The sequence below is a fragment of the Rhipicephalus microplus genome, chromosome X, assembly GCF_043290135.1.
Source record: "Rhipicephalus microplus isolate Deutch F79 chromosome X, USDA_Rmic, whole genome shotgun sequence".
NCBI lineage: Eukaryota > Metazoa > Arthropoda > Arachnida > Ixodida > Ixodidae > Rhipicephalus > Rhipicephalus microplus.
Window position 1 is genome coordinate 75,834,856 of NC_134710.1, and position 18,051 is coordinate 75,852,906.

The following is an 18,051-nucleotide window of genomic DNA, read 5'->3' on the forward strand; positions in this document are numbered from 1 at the left end:
TAAATAACAATTTAAGAAGCATAAAACTAACTAAACATGCATAAAACTTACCTTTTTATTGTTTTAAATGAGTTAGATTATAAATATATATATATGTTTTTAAAAATAGTTTTGTTGTGTCAGGCCGCTGCAATCGACATCGACAAGCCAGCTGGTCAGGACTGTAATCTTGCTGTAAGTGTTCTGTTGTAGCGTCCTCTGCTGCAACTATCGTGGAGTCGAGTGTTTTGTGTCGTGATGTCTTTGCAGGTGTACTCCTGGAGCTTTTAAAAGAATGGCTACGCAGTGTGTATAGTGCGGTTGCGGTCATCAGCGCAGGCACCGAGTAGCGATCACTGCGTTGAACACCACCACTCTACTGAGTCACGATGGAGTCTTGTTTAGCTGTTGAGCGTGAGATTGACAAAGTGCTTAGTAAATTTGGCACTCTGAACGAACACACGCAAACCACGCTGAGTGACTTGATAGCCCAGGGACAAGAAATGTACCGAGAGCTCGGCGAAGGTAACTACCTCTTGGCTGTCGCTTTGAAACTGCTAACATTTCTGTTTTGCGCAGTACCTGCCGACGCTGACGTGACGACTTCGCATGGCATAGCCCTCACGCAGTGCGCTCAGAAAATGAAGGACCTGAGCAGTTCGCTTGCGACAGAGCACCGAGATTTGCACGGAACCGTGTCTAAAGTTGGCAAAGCCATAGACAAGGTGAGTCGGTTGAGATTTGCCACGGCTTTACCGTATGGGGGTGCACGTTACATTTCCAGAACTTCGTGCCCGACTTCTGGGCCACAAGCAACGAGGATGTGTTCGATCGGAGTGACAAGAAGAAGGCGCTCAACCAGGTGATCGTGGAGCACCTGCTGCGCCAGGGCATGCTGGACATCGCCGAAGAACTGTCGCGCGAGGCACGTCTAGAGTCCGCCCAGAAGGAGCCATTCGCCGAACTCAACAACGTCCTCGACGCGCTGAAGCGACGCGATCTGGGACCCGCGCTCGACTGGGTGGAGCAGCACGAACTTCAGGGCACGGCCCTGCACTTCCAGCTACACCGGCTTCACCTTGTGGGGCTGCTGCAGCGCGCAGCGGCGGCCGAGGCAATCGTGTACGCCCGCGCCCATCTCGCGCCGTTAGCACGGCAGCACGAGCGCGATTTGCAAGTGCTGATGGGTAGCTTAGCGTTCCTGCGGGTGCCCGGCGGCCTATCGCGGTCGCCGTACGCCTTTCTGCTCGAGCCGACGCTCTGGAGCGACACGTGCGAAGCGTTCACGCGCGATGCGTGCGCGCTTCTTGGCCTGTCGGTGCGCAGCCCGTTGGCGGTATGCGTCGAGGCAGGCAGCTTGGCCCTGCCTGCGCTGCTCAACATCAAGCAAGTGATGATGCAGCGCCAGGTGGCCGGCGTGTGGAGCTCGCGCGACGAGCTCCCCATCGAGATCCGATTGAGCCGTCAGTTCCACTCGGTGTTCGCCTGCCCCATACTGCGCCAGCAGAGCAGCGATACCAACCCGCCCATGAGGCTCGTCTGCGGACACGTCATTTCGCGCGACGCCCTTCACAAGCTGGCCAGTGGCAGCAAGCTCAAGTGTCCCTACTGCCCGGTGGAGCAGAACCCTTCCGATGCCCGGCTTATTCATTTCTGAGTGTACAGTAAACTGTGAAATCGACCAACTCCTCGCGATACTGATGATTGATGCATGGCTGCCCGATAAATATTCTGGCGTGATGAACTGTAATATGTGAGATGGCATGAAAGTTATAAATCGTGCAAAGCCGCAGTGTTGGTATGTTTGACTTGACTGAACAAGTCCTTGATCAAAGACTTATTTGCACTCTGATGCAGACCTCTTTCTGCTCGCATTCACATTGAGAATTATTATGTTTTGCAAACAAACATTAAAAATTTGGCAGTGCATTTTTTCTGAATTTCATTCGTTTATGGTGGAAAATGTGCAGTGCACCATATTTTTTCATGTCAGGCCGCATATGGTGCTCTGCTAGAAGATAAATTTGGTGTTCGTGCGTTCATTACCTTTTGTTTCATTAGTTTTGTCCAATACTTTGTGGTATTTCTGTTTTATTAAATATAGTGTCTTTATGCCTAGGTTTTCGAGTCTCTTGAAGCTACAATTAGCCTTGTCAGTTTTACAAATCTGGTAGCAGAGTTTTGGTAAATTTCATTCAGTCGGGTCAGGTTGTTGACAGAAAAAAAAAAATTGATAAAGCACCTGTACGTATACATGCAGAATACGTGTACAAGGTTGAAATTAGTTTCTTGCTACATCGCTGACTTGGAGTGCCAAGCATTAAGCCGAATTCCCTGCAGGTGATAAGTGGTGGTTCTGTCCGCAAGGATACAAACCATATTATTGTTAGCTTTGCCGCTGCAACACCTCATTGCTTTTACATGCTTGGAGAATGTAAGTGCGAAAGCACTATCCAAAACTGCAGGCTCCATTCTCGGATTTCCATGGAAAAAATGTGTGCCACATTTTTTCCATGGAAAAAATGTGTGCCACATAGAGGCATGAAAACAGTGGCCACTCTTAAATACTAAAGGGCTTGTGTAGAGAACATGGAAGCAAAGCATCTTTAGCATGCAATGCAAAAGCAAACATCACATTGAGCAGCAGGTATCCAAAGTACAATCAAACTTGTAGAATGAAGTTTGGAGGTTGCTGCTCACTGCCAATGGGTAGACAGCTGTTCAGCATGTACAGGGCTCACAAATAGAGATGTGATCTCAAAACTTTTTAACATAACTGGTATGTTCAACTGCTCAAGATTAGTGCATTATAGGTGGGGAGTTTAACCAGTTTAGGACAACTGCTTTGCTACCCTAAGTATGGGCACAAGATGGGAGATATTGAAAGATGTAATGAAAAAAGTGATGTAGTAATCTCTGATGCTAGTGTTCAACTTGAAATTGCAACACTGACATGAACTGAACACAATGGAGATGAAAGTATGTGAAATGTATAAGCTTGTGCGAATAGTAAATTTTAGGTGCGGAGCGAATGGTGGTTCAGTTAGAATAATTTCAGATCAACTTTGAAGAGTATATATCCTATAATAAAAATGAGCTTATTTGTCATGACGAACTAACCTGTGCAATATCATTTTTTTGTTAATTGAAACGAGTGTACAAGTGTCATTCTTTTTGGTTAAAAAAAAAACTGGAAGCATTTTTGAATAGTGCCATGATTTGACTTTCGGTAGAATGTTAGTGATAACCTGTAAAATATGCTGCATTTTTGCTATACTTCGAGCATAAAACCACCAGGCCTGCACGGAACGTGCAGCACAGTCGCAGCGAAAGCTGGAAGAGCGGCCTTTCAAAGCCTTTTTTTTAAACACTCAGAGTAACGGCTACGACCACACTTGCAGGGTACCCACTATACCATAAATCATAATTTTTGTGTAGTAGGCAGGCATTCGCTATGCCATGCTTTAGAGAAGCATGGTACGTGCTACACACTTGCAAGAAATTTCGTTGCAGTTTTTCGATGCTGAGGCGGATGACGAAGAATTGTGCCTGAAGCTTTAGTAATGGGGTTGGAGAATTCGATGACCCCAGCCACTTGTTATGGAAGGCGCATTGTCCGATGCCTGGATGTTCCTAGTTGTAAAACGCTTTATTACTTATATTAACGCGGATCCTTTGCCGACATCAAGCCTGCCTAGGGTCAGTTTGGGACGGAGTTTCAAGCACAAGCTTGGCTCAGTGGTAGAACACTGGTCTGGCACGCAAAAGACCCGAGTTCGAATTATGTCATGTTCTTGGTATTTTTATGTATTACGTTTTTCTTCCTTATTTCATGTGATAGTGATAATGGACATCGGCGGCGGACACGACCCCTGTTGTGATCTCGTAACAGCTTTCACTGTAAAAGCTTTTGAATTTGAAGGAATAATTGATGTGAGGGTAGTATATTCGTTGAACCTTGAAGTAGGGCTTTGCAGCTGTGCAGAGTTTCCTTGTAAAAGTGTATTAATGGTACAGGATGATGATGATGATATGTAGTGTTTAACGTCCCAAAACCACCATATGATTACGAGATACACCGTAGTGGAGGGCTCCGCAAATTTCGACCACCTGGGGTTCTTTAACGTGCACCCAAATCCGAGCACACGGGCCTACAACATTTCCGCCTCCATCGGAAATGCAGCCGCCGCAGCCGGGATTCGATCCCACGACCTGCGGGTCAGCAGCCGAGTACCTTAGCCACTAGACCACCACGGCGGGGCAATGGTGCAGGATCCCTCCACTGCAGTGAAACTAGCTTCAAAGAGGGAGAGGGGCTACACGCAGATTTACGTACACCTATTCATTCATTTCAAATACTTCAAAATTTCCAATAATTTAAGTTTGAATTGAAGCCAATTCAAATATCTTTTTCTAATATTCGAAGTGCTCGAATATTTGCACAACCCTAGAAGTATATAACCCTAAATTATTGCATTCTAATTCGTGATCACTGTACAATCTGAGGCACTTGCTACTTAAATGGCCTCTTTTTGTACTTTCTAATGCTTAATGTAAACAAATACGGCCATATTAAACTTAGAGGGGTTCTGAGCTAAAAAACTTTTTCCTGTTGTAAGTTAATTACCCATTCACAATATCAAAAACACCGCTCTTCATGAAAGACAGCAGTTGGTAAACCAGAACATACAAAAAGAAAACATGTGTGACACCACCACCTCCAGGTACCAGCACCAATCATTCGTAATGTGCCAGATTTTGACGGCATCTGCTACAGCTACATAGTCCACAACTGGCAAGAGTAAAAGACAGGCCTCACAGTTTGAAACGTGAAAACTTAGAGCAAAGTAGTGCGAGTACTTTGGTTAGCACCAGCTTGTGTGTACCATCAGTGTAATATTGCCTCGCATGGACACTTGCATTGGCCTTCGTTTTGTAGTGATTGCTCACAATGTCAGCAGGACAATATATATATATACTTTTGGCTAGCAAATCAATGAAGCAATGACGAAAAGGTTTTCACAGCATTCAATGACAGGTTTTCGAAGTGAGAAATCACCAATGCACCACCCATGGCTTTAGCGCTGTTGCTTAAAAAAAGTTTCCTCAATCTGTAGCCTAGACCAATGGAATTTTTGCTGTGTAAGTTGCATAGTTTTCATTTTGTACCATGACAATGTATAACATGTAGTTCTTCTTGGACAATTTTTTTCTGACATAAAACTGTTATCGTTCTGGGCCATGAACTCATATTGCTCCACATTAACTTCGAATACAAATAACTAACAAGAAAGTGCATGTAAGACATTTTAATGGACAAGAAAAATTATAATGTGAGAAGTATCAGTATGCTCAGCCCATACGAATTACTTTAGGTTTGTGATAATTATGTAGGTGATGTCAAGTTTTTAAAGAAGATACTTACACTCTTCATATGTTAAGCAATATGTGGGCCATATTTCATCCTGGTCTAGCTATCGGAAGGACCAAAAACATAATGCCAAAACTCAAGAAGTTGCCCAAAAATGGATCTTGAAAAAACTCATTTTAAAGGTATAAGTGAAAGCTCATCTATGTAGCAAAGATATATATTTATTAATGATTTTTTTCCATCATGGTAGCTTGGGAATTATGGTCATTTTGAGCATGTGGCTTAGGTGAACTGCTCATGCGAAATGCAATGGCAAGCAGCCAGTTTTAATAGCTACCTAGTGCTTTTTAAAAGAAATTTTTACCAAATAAAAATTATATATATGTAACTTAAAAAAAAACGTGTTTTGACTTTCATCTCTCCTTAAATTGTTCTAAATTAGGTGAAGAGCAGCACTTCTAAACCAAGAGGCAGAGCCACGTTTTTAGTGCACTTTCGTGCCAAGCGTAATTTGCAAGGGGCAGACGATGCGTTGCAGGCTCGACCTCTCATGTTATCTGGAAAGGGGAAAGAGTTGTACTTTTTTTTATTGGCACTTGCCAATCAACAATGCCTGGCTGTTTTGCTGACCAATAGAGGTCACCGAAAGCAGGCATGCTTGCTCTCGCTCCAACATGAAGGAGCTGTAAGCAGCTGCTGCTACCGCAGGCCACATGCTCACGTGTTTCCTTTCACAGGAAAAAAAAAACACTGTACATTGTTCTTCAAAGAAAACAAGTTTCAGAAAAATTTATTGTGCAAATGTGGCTAAATACTTGTTTTAAAAATTGCTGACAATTACGATACTCCGTAACGCGAAATGTGAGCACATCTGTATGAATGTTTTCCATTTCGCCAGGCAACATAAATCCCAGCAGCATTAATTGTGCGCGTTTCACCACAAGTAACATACTTTTCATACTAGTGAGCATAATAAGTTGTCATTCAATGCTGCTTTATCCTTTGGAACATTATAAAGAAGCAAAAGGTGAAGATGACGTGTATATGTACATTAGCACCAGTAGTATGTCTTTTCATTGAAAGGTTTCAATGCACATGCGCTTTCGTCGAGAAAAAGTTATATCAAGATGCACAGAGAACACAGCTATGTCGTAAGAAGACAACGCCATGACACAAGGCTGCATTTTCAACTCTCGTTGGTAGGGGCACACACTATATGGCACTCTTCAATGTTTTTTTTTATCTTTTGATATGCTCATTAACTCTGTTACAATGAGCAATAAGGTATGCCAAAGCTCAATGCAGTAATGGGCACCTAAGAGATGCACTTTGAAAGCCCTTTTAAATTTGTGGTGTCATGCTGATAAATTATGCATAAGGATATATTGGTATGACATTTAAAACTGTACCATTTGCTTTCATTTTCTCTTTCAATAACAAATTCATAATTACGGGATAACAACAAATCATTTGCAAGCCTAACCTGATTTGCCATATCACTTCAGTGCCCCATTAATTTTTTTATTTGCACTCTGCTCTCTCTTAAAATCATTTGTTTTTTTAGAATAAGGAATTGTCAACAAAAATAACATCTATATACAACTAATCACTGAATGCACACAAGAAAACTACAGTTAAGGACTGGCAGTTTTAACAATTCAATAATTAGTAACTTAGTTTTTCAAAGGCTTCACTTTTCTTGCAAGCACTGCGTGCCTACTTCGACTACTACAGGGGAAGAAGGAGGGGTGCATGGTCGTCAGCAGGATAATCTCTTGGGGGGTGCGAACCAGTGTTACATCGCAGCTGGGGTAGGAGGAAAGCACTGGTGTAGAATTGGGAGAGGGAAAGCGAGACTTGAGGGGGGGCAAGTGCCCCTTTTGCACCCCGCTGCCGACGCCCATGAAGGGATGGGAGAAGGGAAGTAGACACACAATTAAGCAGCTGCATACATGCCTCTTTGCCTCAACATCTATGCCAAGGCTAGGGTAGTAAGATTATGGCTGGAACTTGTTACTGGAGGCGATCCATAGGCTACAATGCCAATATTACCTCTGATTATTCTACTGTCATCTCGCAGTACTTGTGGGCAGAATTCCATGAGATCTTCATCACCTGAGACAACACGGTGGTCTAGATAAATCCCATGTGAATAATTTCAAATGGCAACTGCAAAAATTTGGCTAAATTACTTCTGGAAGCACCCTACTTCATGCTCAAGATAAAGATAGTTCCCGAGTTAACTATGAAAAAGTCTGAAAGCAACAGGTAATGCATTCCAGTGTATTTGCTGGCACTCCTGAAAGGTTCATTAATAGCTGTGATTGTTTGAAGGCTAGAAATGTTTTGTTGACGTGTGTGTGCACACACACAACTTTTAGATACCGGGGTGTTACTGTGTATATATATATATATATATATATATATATAGAGAGAGAGAGAGAGAGAGAGAGAGAGAGCATCGAACGCATTATTCGGAGGTCGTAGGTTCGATTCCTGCTCACGGCAAGTTATTTTTTCACCCACTTTTCTTTGTTCTTATTTACTTTACATAGGTTCTAATAACTTCCCCTATACATTCCTTAGCATTATTGTCTGTTATATCTCATTATTTGTGTCAAATCGAGCCCTCAGGTTTACACTTTTTTCCCTTTTTTATATTATATATATATATATATACATATATATATATATCCACACAATCTCAGAAAAATTGCAGGATATCCACGGAGTGAATGATGAGGGGGGCAAAGCCTTTGTCAGCCCGTCCGCGCCTCCGCCGGTCCATTCATTCTTGCTTCCATCCATCTGTGTGCCCGCACGTCCGTCCGTCTGCTAGTCTGTCTGTCGGTCCGTCCATGCGTCCATCTAGTGCACACTTTACCCCCATCTCGCATCCCCTGTGGCACATACCCGCTCTAGAGCGGGTATGTGCCACCGGAGGCTACTTACTACAACTACATACATCGGAGGATCTACAGATCCACGCCTTAAAGAGCTTCGCCCCAAAAACATTTGAGAATGTATGATGTAGCTTATGCCGAGTGATAACACTTGTAGCAGTTTAGCCGATAGAAGGCGGCAGTTTGAGAAAGATGAAAGCTTGAAGAGATGAAAACATTGTGAACAAGGTCTACAATTAAGCATGTAAACTAGGGAGAAAATCAGCACTTGAAGAGCCCCCAAAACAGCCCAACCAGCCACTAGCATTTATAACCAAATATTCAAGTGCACTCCTGAACACAAATATTATGCTTCGCAAGTATTACCCGATATCACCAGGCAACAAGAGCCTTAGAACACTGTTTTCCTGAGTACCAAACATCTTGCATCACCATGATAGGAACTTCAAGGACATGTCAGTGCATGCAAAAGTAAACCCGCATTATAGTGCCTGCATAACTCCTTGCTGTCATCCCAGATGTAAGACTTGCAAACACCTTCAAAATGAAATTGTAGTTAAAATTATTGAAAGTGATTACGTCTGTCATATAAAATATATTCATACTTGCATTGGTTGAAAAGTTATGTACATAATCAGATGTTCATACTGTCGACGTATGCTGCACAGTAGAGAACAAGGACAAAATTAGATGGGGACGAGCGCAGGCCCTAGCCCAATCGTCCACTTCGATTAGTTCATATTGTTACAAAGTACATTGGCAAAACAGGACAGCCTGCCAATATTAGATTAAACAGACTTCGTGCAGACACAGTTAAGAAATTTCTGAAAGCAGTGTCACAGCATTTTGAGGTGGCAGGTCCCAATTTCAACTATCTTAAGCTTTGCATACTTGAGTCAAACTTTCGGTCCCCGATAGACAGATAACATAAAGTCATTCCTTATTCACAAGTTTGATACTCTCCAGTCAACAGGCACAAATGTTTCAAAGGGGTCTTTTGAATCTATCGGCTATGGTACATATGCAATGAAGACTAGTGAGAAATAAGCCTTTAGTCTAGGAATTTCTAACCATGCCTATCAACGTGAAATTATCATTGTTAGAAAAATTGGAATATCAAGGTCAAGCAGCCACAATTCAACGAAATTCCATCCTTTTGTTCTACCTTTCGACACAAATGCCTCCAACCACCCAACACTTTCTTTTCACTGACTGCTTCCACTTTCCTTATGAATCGATCAATTCATCAAGCCGCCCCCTTTTTTCTCCTGCCCCTTGCCTCTCACCCACTTTCTGCAGCTGCCCTTTTTCCCACTTTTGTTTGGGTTGGAGGAGATGGCACGAAGCATCTATGCACATGCACTAACGAAAGCAGTTGCAGCCTTGAAGCAAACAAGCTCGCTCGTCGAATTCGTTATCACCAACAACACTTCATGTTCATGAAGTTTTAGAATGTGAAACATGGTGGTTAAAAAACAGGCTCACGCATGTAAATATATATTGAATTTCAGTATATAATGGAAATCCACATTATTTTCACCACAATTTTCATGTTTACTGTTAGCATTCCACAACAAGCGCTTAACTATTTTTAGTAATGATGAAAGAACTTTCTTTTTATTCATTAAAAGGTACTATTTTTAATGGTACCATAAGCAATGCATCCAATCACCTAAATTCTTGATCATGCGATAGTGTCACCATTGCAGCTCACCTTGGTCGCAAGCCACGATAGCATGCATCACTGATTCCTTGGCTGTGTACTTTCCTGAAAATATTTGTAACCACTGCATTTGTTACAGATGTTTATGATCTGCAGAAAAACCATTTATTTAAAAAGCTTGGCATATCTGTGCCCCCTGAGGCTTGCTGGGATGTGCCATTGTTGCATCTGTTTTTGTGCGTTGGAGGGGTGGAGCGGAAGGGAAGTGAAGGCGCCACCAGCCTTAAAGGGGCCCTGAAACACTTTTTCAAGCAACCATGGAATGAATTCACTGGAAGGGCTTATTGCCTTACGAATTCAACACCGCAAAAATTTTAAGAATCCATCCAGTTTGAGTGGAGTTACAAAGGTTTGTCGCATGCTGTAATTGCATCTCTCTTCTCTCGTCCTGATGAAAGTGCTGAAAGCTAAGCAGGGAGGTATGGCAGGGCCACAGAAAAACGTCACGCACGTCTCGTGACCTTGAGCACTTTCTTCTTTTTCTTTTCTTCGAATGCGCAACTTTTTCAGTGTGATTGCCCGCGCACGCGTGGAGAGAGAAGAGAAAGCAATTTTTAACTGACTTTGATCATTTATTGTGAATTCCAAGCCGCATGCTGTGCTATAACATTTGGCTCGCCTGTTGTCGGGAGTCTCTACTACCGATCGGCAGTGTTTTCTGACCATGGTCAAAAAGTGTTGGAAAGCCCTTTTAAACAGGCAGCATTGCACTGGTAGGCTACCATGCATCTTCAAGGCGGTACACAGAGTAGAGCGGGCTGCCCTGCAGTGCACCACAGTTCTCATCGCCCCGCCGGTGCACACGCAAGTCAAGGCACTGGGGTGGCGTGGGTGCCTCACGTCGCATGCTCAGGTCCAGCACATGGCAGTCTGAGGGTGCCTCGTCCAGCCGCCAGCATGGTGGCCGATCCTCACCACGCAGGTGCAGCTCAAACGGCAGCAGCAGTCTGAATGGAATGAGTGCACAATTTTTGAGCCAAGCAATATTTTTGTTTATTATGTTACCAAAGTTTACACCCCTGAATAAATACTAGCAAGCACTCTAACTACCTAAATGTTCTAGTGACTGTTTCTATGAACCAGTTTTTGTACTTGCAAGAGTGACGTGTCATGCCATCATAAATTAGCTCCCTCTGTTCATGTAACTGCTGCAGCAGCCACGAGAAATGCTTGCAACACTCTACAACCTTTTCTTAATGCTACCATAATCAGCATAATAGTTTCAAAACTTTCTGTGTGCGATGGTGTGATAATGATAGGTCGGTGGTACCTATGCCGACTGTATATAAGTATTTCCTTGCCCGCCAACCTATGAAAGTATGTGTTTTCAAGATTTTGTTACCAGAACCACCCAAGAAGGTAGGGGGCGGGGAGGGGACATTGTATTCTTTTAGCAATTTTTTTAACCTTGCCCCAAGCTTTTTCAGCGATGCATATGCACTTATTAAACATTAATGGCGGCATAACTGTTTTGTATACTAAAACAACTTTTTCGGTGATATTGGTGCTGCATATTTAGGCTGCTTCAATACTTGTGTGTATCAACTTCCTTTACGAGAAAATCAGTTCAAAAGCAGTTGCATGGGAAGTTGAGCAACTGTGTCAGGCCAGCATTGCTGAGATCTATAGCTGATTCAATAAATAACGCTGTTAGCATAGAGACTCGTGAACTGATGACATTACTTGAGGTAGTTATTATGTAAGTCTTTGCAATTATTGGTTCGAAATGCCCATAAGAATTCCTAGATACGACAATATCTTGAGCAAAGTCTCACAAGCCTGCCGCCTGCTGCTAACTCAGGAGCATCCATGGAGAGCCCAGTTTCGATCTTGCCACCTTCTGTAGACACCCTTCCAGAGACAGAAATTGAGCTAGCTAATAGGGATTTATGAAAGAGTTTACAGCCAATGTTTCTGTTGCCTGGTTCCCTTAATTTGTGCCCCTATCTACATGCCTTACCTTTTGTCACGATGGCACCTTTGGAATACAAATAACTCATGCACAATAAACCCACTGACTAACTTTGAAATGTGATCCCTCAACCTCTGGGCACGTTCGAGCATAACTATGCAGAAGCAGATTCCACTCTTAACAGGATCAATGGTAGTCTACACTGGTATGAGCACCAAAGGCAAGCAGGTGGTTCCATCCACCGTGGTGTTTAAGTACCCATCCATATGTTCCAAATATCCATACGACCTTTCAACTGCAGTTCCATTCAAAAGAGCGGTACGAGTTGGGCAAGTTGGTCAAAGTTCATGATGGGTGGCAACGCAAAAAACAAGGATGAAACTGGTCAAGAAACAAGACGCTAAACTGACAACTCAAAATTTTTCGAAAAAAAAAGTAAGATATAGATATTACTACACTACGCACATCTCAAAATCTGCTAGCTCTATCGGTCAGAGTTTAACTTAACAAGCGCATGCAGTAGTCGTATTACTATTAGTTATCTCTTTATCATGGCCAAAATTTTTGTGGTATTGATACCATGTTGTTGCGAACGTTTCTTATCCAATTTCCACATCAACATAATGCAGCCTGAATGCTGTTCAACTTATCACGACAAACACAAAAAAGTACATTACTTTCCATGTTTTGGGAACACAGGCACAAGTACTGCACTATGACATCTAATACAACACACTTAAGTAGGTGAATTAAAACAAGCCAGCTACATTAAATGAAGCTCAGTGCTCTTTTTACAGAAAGTACACAAACATGCATCCTGGTATTGAATGTATACTAAGGAGGTTCAGGATAACCTTGGGAATCAATAGAACGTTTGGGGGTGCTATCATCCCCCGCAAAGTGGTTTTTGCCTCGTGGCACACATGCATCCAGCAAATTAGTTAACTTAAACACAGCTGAGCGAGAGGCGGCACTGTGCTCAAGTGGTGTACAGTGCCTCAATGCTAACAGCCCCTTCATGGTGTTGCCATTCTTTGAATGGGGTGCCGCCACTGTGATGTCATTTTTGGCCGTAAAGAAGTGAGACGTTGGCAAGATGCCGCGGGCACGAATATGGCAGCTGTGCCCCAGTAGACGCTGCATGTCTTCACCCTAGAGCGGAGAAAGCTTGCATAAAAGCACCCTTGCGGTGTGCGAGACTGACATGGTGGTGCCAGCAGCGCCTCTGGCAGGAGCGAGGTTATTTAAGCACCTATGGAAGATTTCTTTCTCGCTACACTTGAGGAAGACTTCTTTCTCCTTTGGGGTTTGGCGCGGTTAGCAACTGCTGGCTCCTGAGAGGGGGTCCATGGGTGCAATACTGCAGCTCGCTACCGCAGGCCCTCGTGGCGAGTGGACATCAGCGACTTTACATTTGTGGTACATAGCTTGTGTTTGGTTGTTTTGTGTGTATTATGTTCTCTGTGTGTTGTATTGACATTATGTAGGATTATTTGCCATGTAACTAATCATTAGAAGATTGGGCTGATGCGTTTGCTGTGATGTAAAAGCAGTTAAGAAATGTTCACAGGTTTCTTTTTTTTGCTCAACAGCATGACTATATCTGTTTGTTCTGATAGCAAATCTTGCAATCCCATACACATTATGTTCTGATAGTTTGAAAGCAGCCTTACTGAAGCCAATACGGCAGATAAAAAATGAAAAGGACACAAGATGAATTTCATGGACAAAAATACGAACGAGTGCTGCCTAAACCTTGTAAAAAGACAAGTCATTGCATGTCATGCAAGCTCTATTAAAGCGGTCTTGAACCACTTTTTTTAGTGACATTGAATGACCTCACTATCAGAGTCTACTACTTCATGAAGCGATTGCCGCAAAATTTCTCGAATACGTCAAGAATGAGCGGAGTTACAGGGATTAGTAATTCACTCTGACTGCTTCCTTTTTTCTCTCATCCTAACGAGCACACAGCAAGCTGCACAGGAAGAGATGGCACTGGGAAAGACTTCATATAAGTGCGCATCATGACCTTGAGCAAGTACAGTGGCTAGAAAGGAGAATGTGTGACGACCGGCGAGCAGCTCCTATGGGAGGCGCTGAAGCCTGAGGAGAGGGAACCGTGTGAGGGAACCATGTGGGGGTGCTTGCTTCCGCATTCACTCGCTGAAGCTCCATCGCACTGAAAAGCGCAGTTTCTTTTCATTCAGTGCCATGTGCGTGCAGTTAATTTTACGGAGCTGCATGCATAGTTTCACGCCGTCTTCTGTAGCCATGCCGCAAAGGCACAGTCACTGTTTCATGACTTGGTGTACGACACACTACAGTCGCCGACAGATTTTTCGTACTCCAAAAATTTGAACTCGTTGGATATTTTGGATTTCACAAATGCACCGTAAAAATTCCCATTACACTAATGCATTTTCGCGACACATTTTTTGGATTAATTTATGCACCAAAGTTCGATTTTCAGGACTAAATCAGTCGTTTTGAGCTATGCTGGTCGATTTTGAAAGCTGCCATGTTGAATTTTTTGTTGGTTTGGTCAAGTTTGGTTTGCAGTGGCTAGTTGTGTGGCCTCCAAGATTAGAAGCGCACACAATCTTCCAGTTTCGCTGGCCATATTTAATTTTTTCTTGGCTAGCAAAACTGCAAAACTTTTCTTTTTCAGTGAGCCCTATCATCATCATTAGTACGCCGGTAGGTTGTTTTTATTTTCTGGGCATTTGTTTTTCTGGTTGTCATTGCGCACGTGGTCATGTTATTAGTGTGTCGAATGTGTTTGAGCCATCGTGCGCATCACATGCTCGCAGCTGCTCCCGGTTGCTCAGTAGGCACACAGAACACATGGTGGTTCGTGGTCACGATGCTCGGCTACTCCTAGAACACACGCGTTGAATCGCGGCCGGGTCGCGATAGCATTTTGATAGTGCCGAAACGCTAAAGGCGTACTGTGTGATGTCGGAGCAGGTGAAAGAAGCCCATACAGAGTTGTTAAATTTCACCAAACAGGCGAGAAGTAGCATGCATCTTTTTGCGAGTGGCATCAAGTTTTGTTTTGCATGGTTCCATGGAGCCACCAACTTTGTCGCCCGCAACGGTTGGCGGCAGCAGTTGCCAAGGCGATTGCCAGCGACGTTACCGTAGCTCAAATAGAACAAAATTTGCCTGTCCCCAAGAACAGCGTGGAACATGGCATTATTGAGGATTTTTTTTTTTTAAGGCTTTTTTCAATCTGAATAAACTTCATTTTCACAGCTTGACTATTTTTTCAGACTATTTCGCGGTCCCCGCAGGTAAAAAGAATCGGTCTGCGACTGTATAAGTCTAATAGATTTAACTGTCTTTGTTTGGTCTATCGAAGGACCCAGCCTTGCTCGCACAGTGGCAACACACTGTTCCTTGCACCGAAAGAAAATTGTGCAGTGTGTAAACTCAACTTTGGTGACAGGTTCATTTCTAGATACTTTGAGCACACTTTGAAATGGAAGCTCGTCCGAACTGACAGAACCAGGCCTGTGCTGCTTGAGGGAGCAGTTCCAACGCAGTTCCCGAACCTCCCTGCCCATTGCTCAAAGAGGCTACCATCAGAGAAAAGCGCCCTACAAGGATTGACCAGTATGCCTCACTGAGGAAGGAATGTGCACAAAAAACTGTCACATCAGTAAGTGCTGAGAACGTGATCGACAGCGATTCATACATGCTGTTTGACAATCTCCCCTTACCGTCGCCTTCCAGGGGGAAGCATACATTCAGTGTACCTCCGCTAATTGTTGGTTACAGCATGTGTGAACCAGGAAAAGTCAACACCACGCACATGTGACTATACTATAGTCACATATGTGCGGTGGTGGTTGAGGCACGTAATGAGGGATGGGTTCAGAGCATATTTTGGTGTAAAACACGTCGGTCTTGAGTCCCAATGAGATAGTTAACGAAGACGTAAACAATTAATTTGTGGATTTTATACTGCTCTTATGCACAATAAGTACCTCATATACCTATATATCATGAAAATGACAATGCACTGATGTAATAAACACTTGTTAATTGTTTTCTCTGTGCTTCCAACAATTCGACATTTGGTTAATTCCAACATTTTTTCCAGTCCTGTGAAATCCAAATTAATTAGCTTTTACTGTACATGTACGGAAAACTATGTTAACATATTTTTATTTTTGCTAGCTGAAGTTTATGTCACTTCAGAATAATACTGGCTGATACACTTAAGGGTGTCTACCATTTTTATTTTTTTTCAATTCCCTGATTTTTCCAGGTTTTCCATGATGATCAAAAGCGAATTTTACGACCATCACATCTGCTAAAACTCTGCACACAGAAAACAAACACTCAAGAGAAAAAAAAATAATAGTCAGGCGCTCTTATAGATCAACTAAACATATTTACCGCACGCGGCCAAAATGTTCTGAGCATGTGCGGTAATTATGAAAAAGTACATCTGGCCAAAATAAAACATCTGAGCTAGGCAGTGAGCAAGTTGGCTCTTTGATGTTTGGAAGAACCAGGAAGCAAACTCATGAATTAAAATTATTCGCAGATGAAAATTTGAAGAAGCCTGCGATAGTTCAACAACACAGCCAAAACTGCTACGAAACAGAGAAATGGTGCCTTCTCATGGCAACTGTGTAAAAGGAGGAAGCAGAAGCCTGCCGGGCTCTGCCACTGAAGTATATTTTAGTTCAATATAATGGCTACAGCTCAGGTCGCTCAGGATATGGATTGGGCTGGATTAGATTGACATGGAATGCTGTATTCACTATTGATTTGCATCTCCACCTAATTTGCACACCTCTAAAATATACTTTTCAGTCGAAAAGAATAACTGATTGATTCATTGATTTGTGGTGTTTAACGTCCCAAAACCACCATATGATTATGAGAGACGTTGTAGGGGAGGGCTCCGAAAATTTTGACCACCTGGGGTTCTTTAACGTGCCCCCAAATCTGAGTACACCGGCCTACAACATTTCCGCCTCCATCGGAAATGCAGCCACCACAGCCAGGATTTGATCCCGCGACCTGCGGGTCAGCAGCCGAGTACCTTAGCCACTAGACCACCGTGGCGGGGCCCGAAAAGAATAACTACTACTCGCATATTCTGTGCCCCTTGCCTTGACGACGACTAACAACAATGTGGCAAGAACGAAGCCGTACTGCCAAATCCTCTTCCTTTTTTTTTTTCCTCGACGAGAACATGCCTGTTGGTGTTTTATTTCTCCGAACTTTGAGGCTTGGAGCACGATGAAGTTCTCAGATGCCTGCAATAAAAGCTGGGGGTAGCGCTTAATGAGCTGACATTTGAAAAATATGATGGCAAGAAGGAATCTGTCAGGTCGGAACAGCTACCTTGATTACTTAGATGAATCACGAATGCCAGCATGTAACCTTCGTTTACGAACTCTTATATGAATGTGACACTAAAATATAATCGCAGATTAAAGAACACAATCTCAAGCAACTAAAATAAGAAATTTAGCTGAAAATACTCAATGCTGCCCTTCAAATGTGAGCTGCCAGCAATAAGCGTGTAGCTGAGGACAATTGTCATTGCATTGCCAATAATAAAAAATAATAATAATAACAATTGAAGGCACAATATACCCCAGCAAGCCTCTGCTGATGGCAGTTCTAGCCCAACCAAAAGGCCTTCAAGCCAAGCCAAAATAGTGGTCAAATCAAACATGCACAAATTTACCTACATGAGTAATGTTGTGATTGGAAACTCAGTTATGCTGTGTGATACAACAGACATCTAAATAGTTCATGTACGAATATGGAAGCTCAGAAATGATATAGTCAACGTGAAGGACAAGTTGCTTAGCAAGAATTTCCCCGATCTTGTTCACACCATAGGCCCCACGAATGTGACAACCTGTACAACAGCAGAATAGGCGATTTGAAGAAGAGTTAAACAACATGAACATGATGTCACGAAATGATGCGTGTCCTCGAATGCCCTTGCTGAACATGTGGAATCTACAAGCCATCAAATTGACTACTAGTCAAGCGCACATGTTCTGGCAAAAAAAAAAAAAAAATGAAGCTAGCATCATGCCTGCACGTGGAATCCCTGCCCATAAACACAACTGCCCTTTAGATGAACAGGAGTGATGGGACACTTCCAACAATGTTCTCTCCGGGT

At 43.0% G+C, this 18,051-nt stretch overlaps 2 protein-coding genes across 3 annotated transcripts in view; one reads left to right on the forward strand and one right to left on the reverse strand.

The window, feature by feature from the left end:
* The first annotated feature begins 83 nt into the window (after nucleotides 1-83).
* Sou (required for meiotic nuclear division 5 protein souji) lies at nucleotides 84-2,097 on the forward strand. Of its 2 annotated transcripts, XM_037427068.2 has the most exons (4): nucleotides 85-174; nucleotides 250-504; nucleotides 559-704; nucleotides 764-2,097. In XM_037427068.2, the coding sequence occupies exons 2-4, from the start codon at nucleotides 369-371 to the stop codon at nucleotides 1,634-1,636; spliced, it is 1,155 nt and encodes a 384-aa protein (XP_037282965.1). In that variant the 5' UTR covers nucleotides 85-174; nucleotides 250-368; the 3' UTR covers nucleotides 1,637-2,097. The 2 variants fall into 2 exon arrangements, with proteins under 2 accessions (XP_037282963.1, XP_037282965.1); XM_037427066.2 differs by having other exon boundaries at nucleotides 84-174; nucleotides 250-704.
* Nucleotides 2,098-10,058: 7,961 nt separating this feature from the next.
* The window catches only part of LOC119175976 (AT-rich interactive domain-containing protein 5B), a 49,852-nt gene continuing 41,859 nt past the window's right edge, over nucleotides 10,059-18,051 (reverse strand). Inside the window, exon 6 of the mRNA XM_037427065.2 lies at nucleotides 10,059-10,923. Within this exon, the coding sequence (XP_037282962.2) occupies nucleotides 10,695-10,923 (229 nt within the window). The 3' untranslated portion in view covers nucleotides 10,059-10,694. The remainder of the gene's footprint in view (nucleotides 10,924-18,051) is intronic.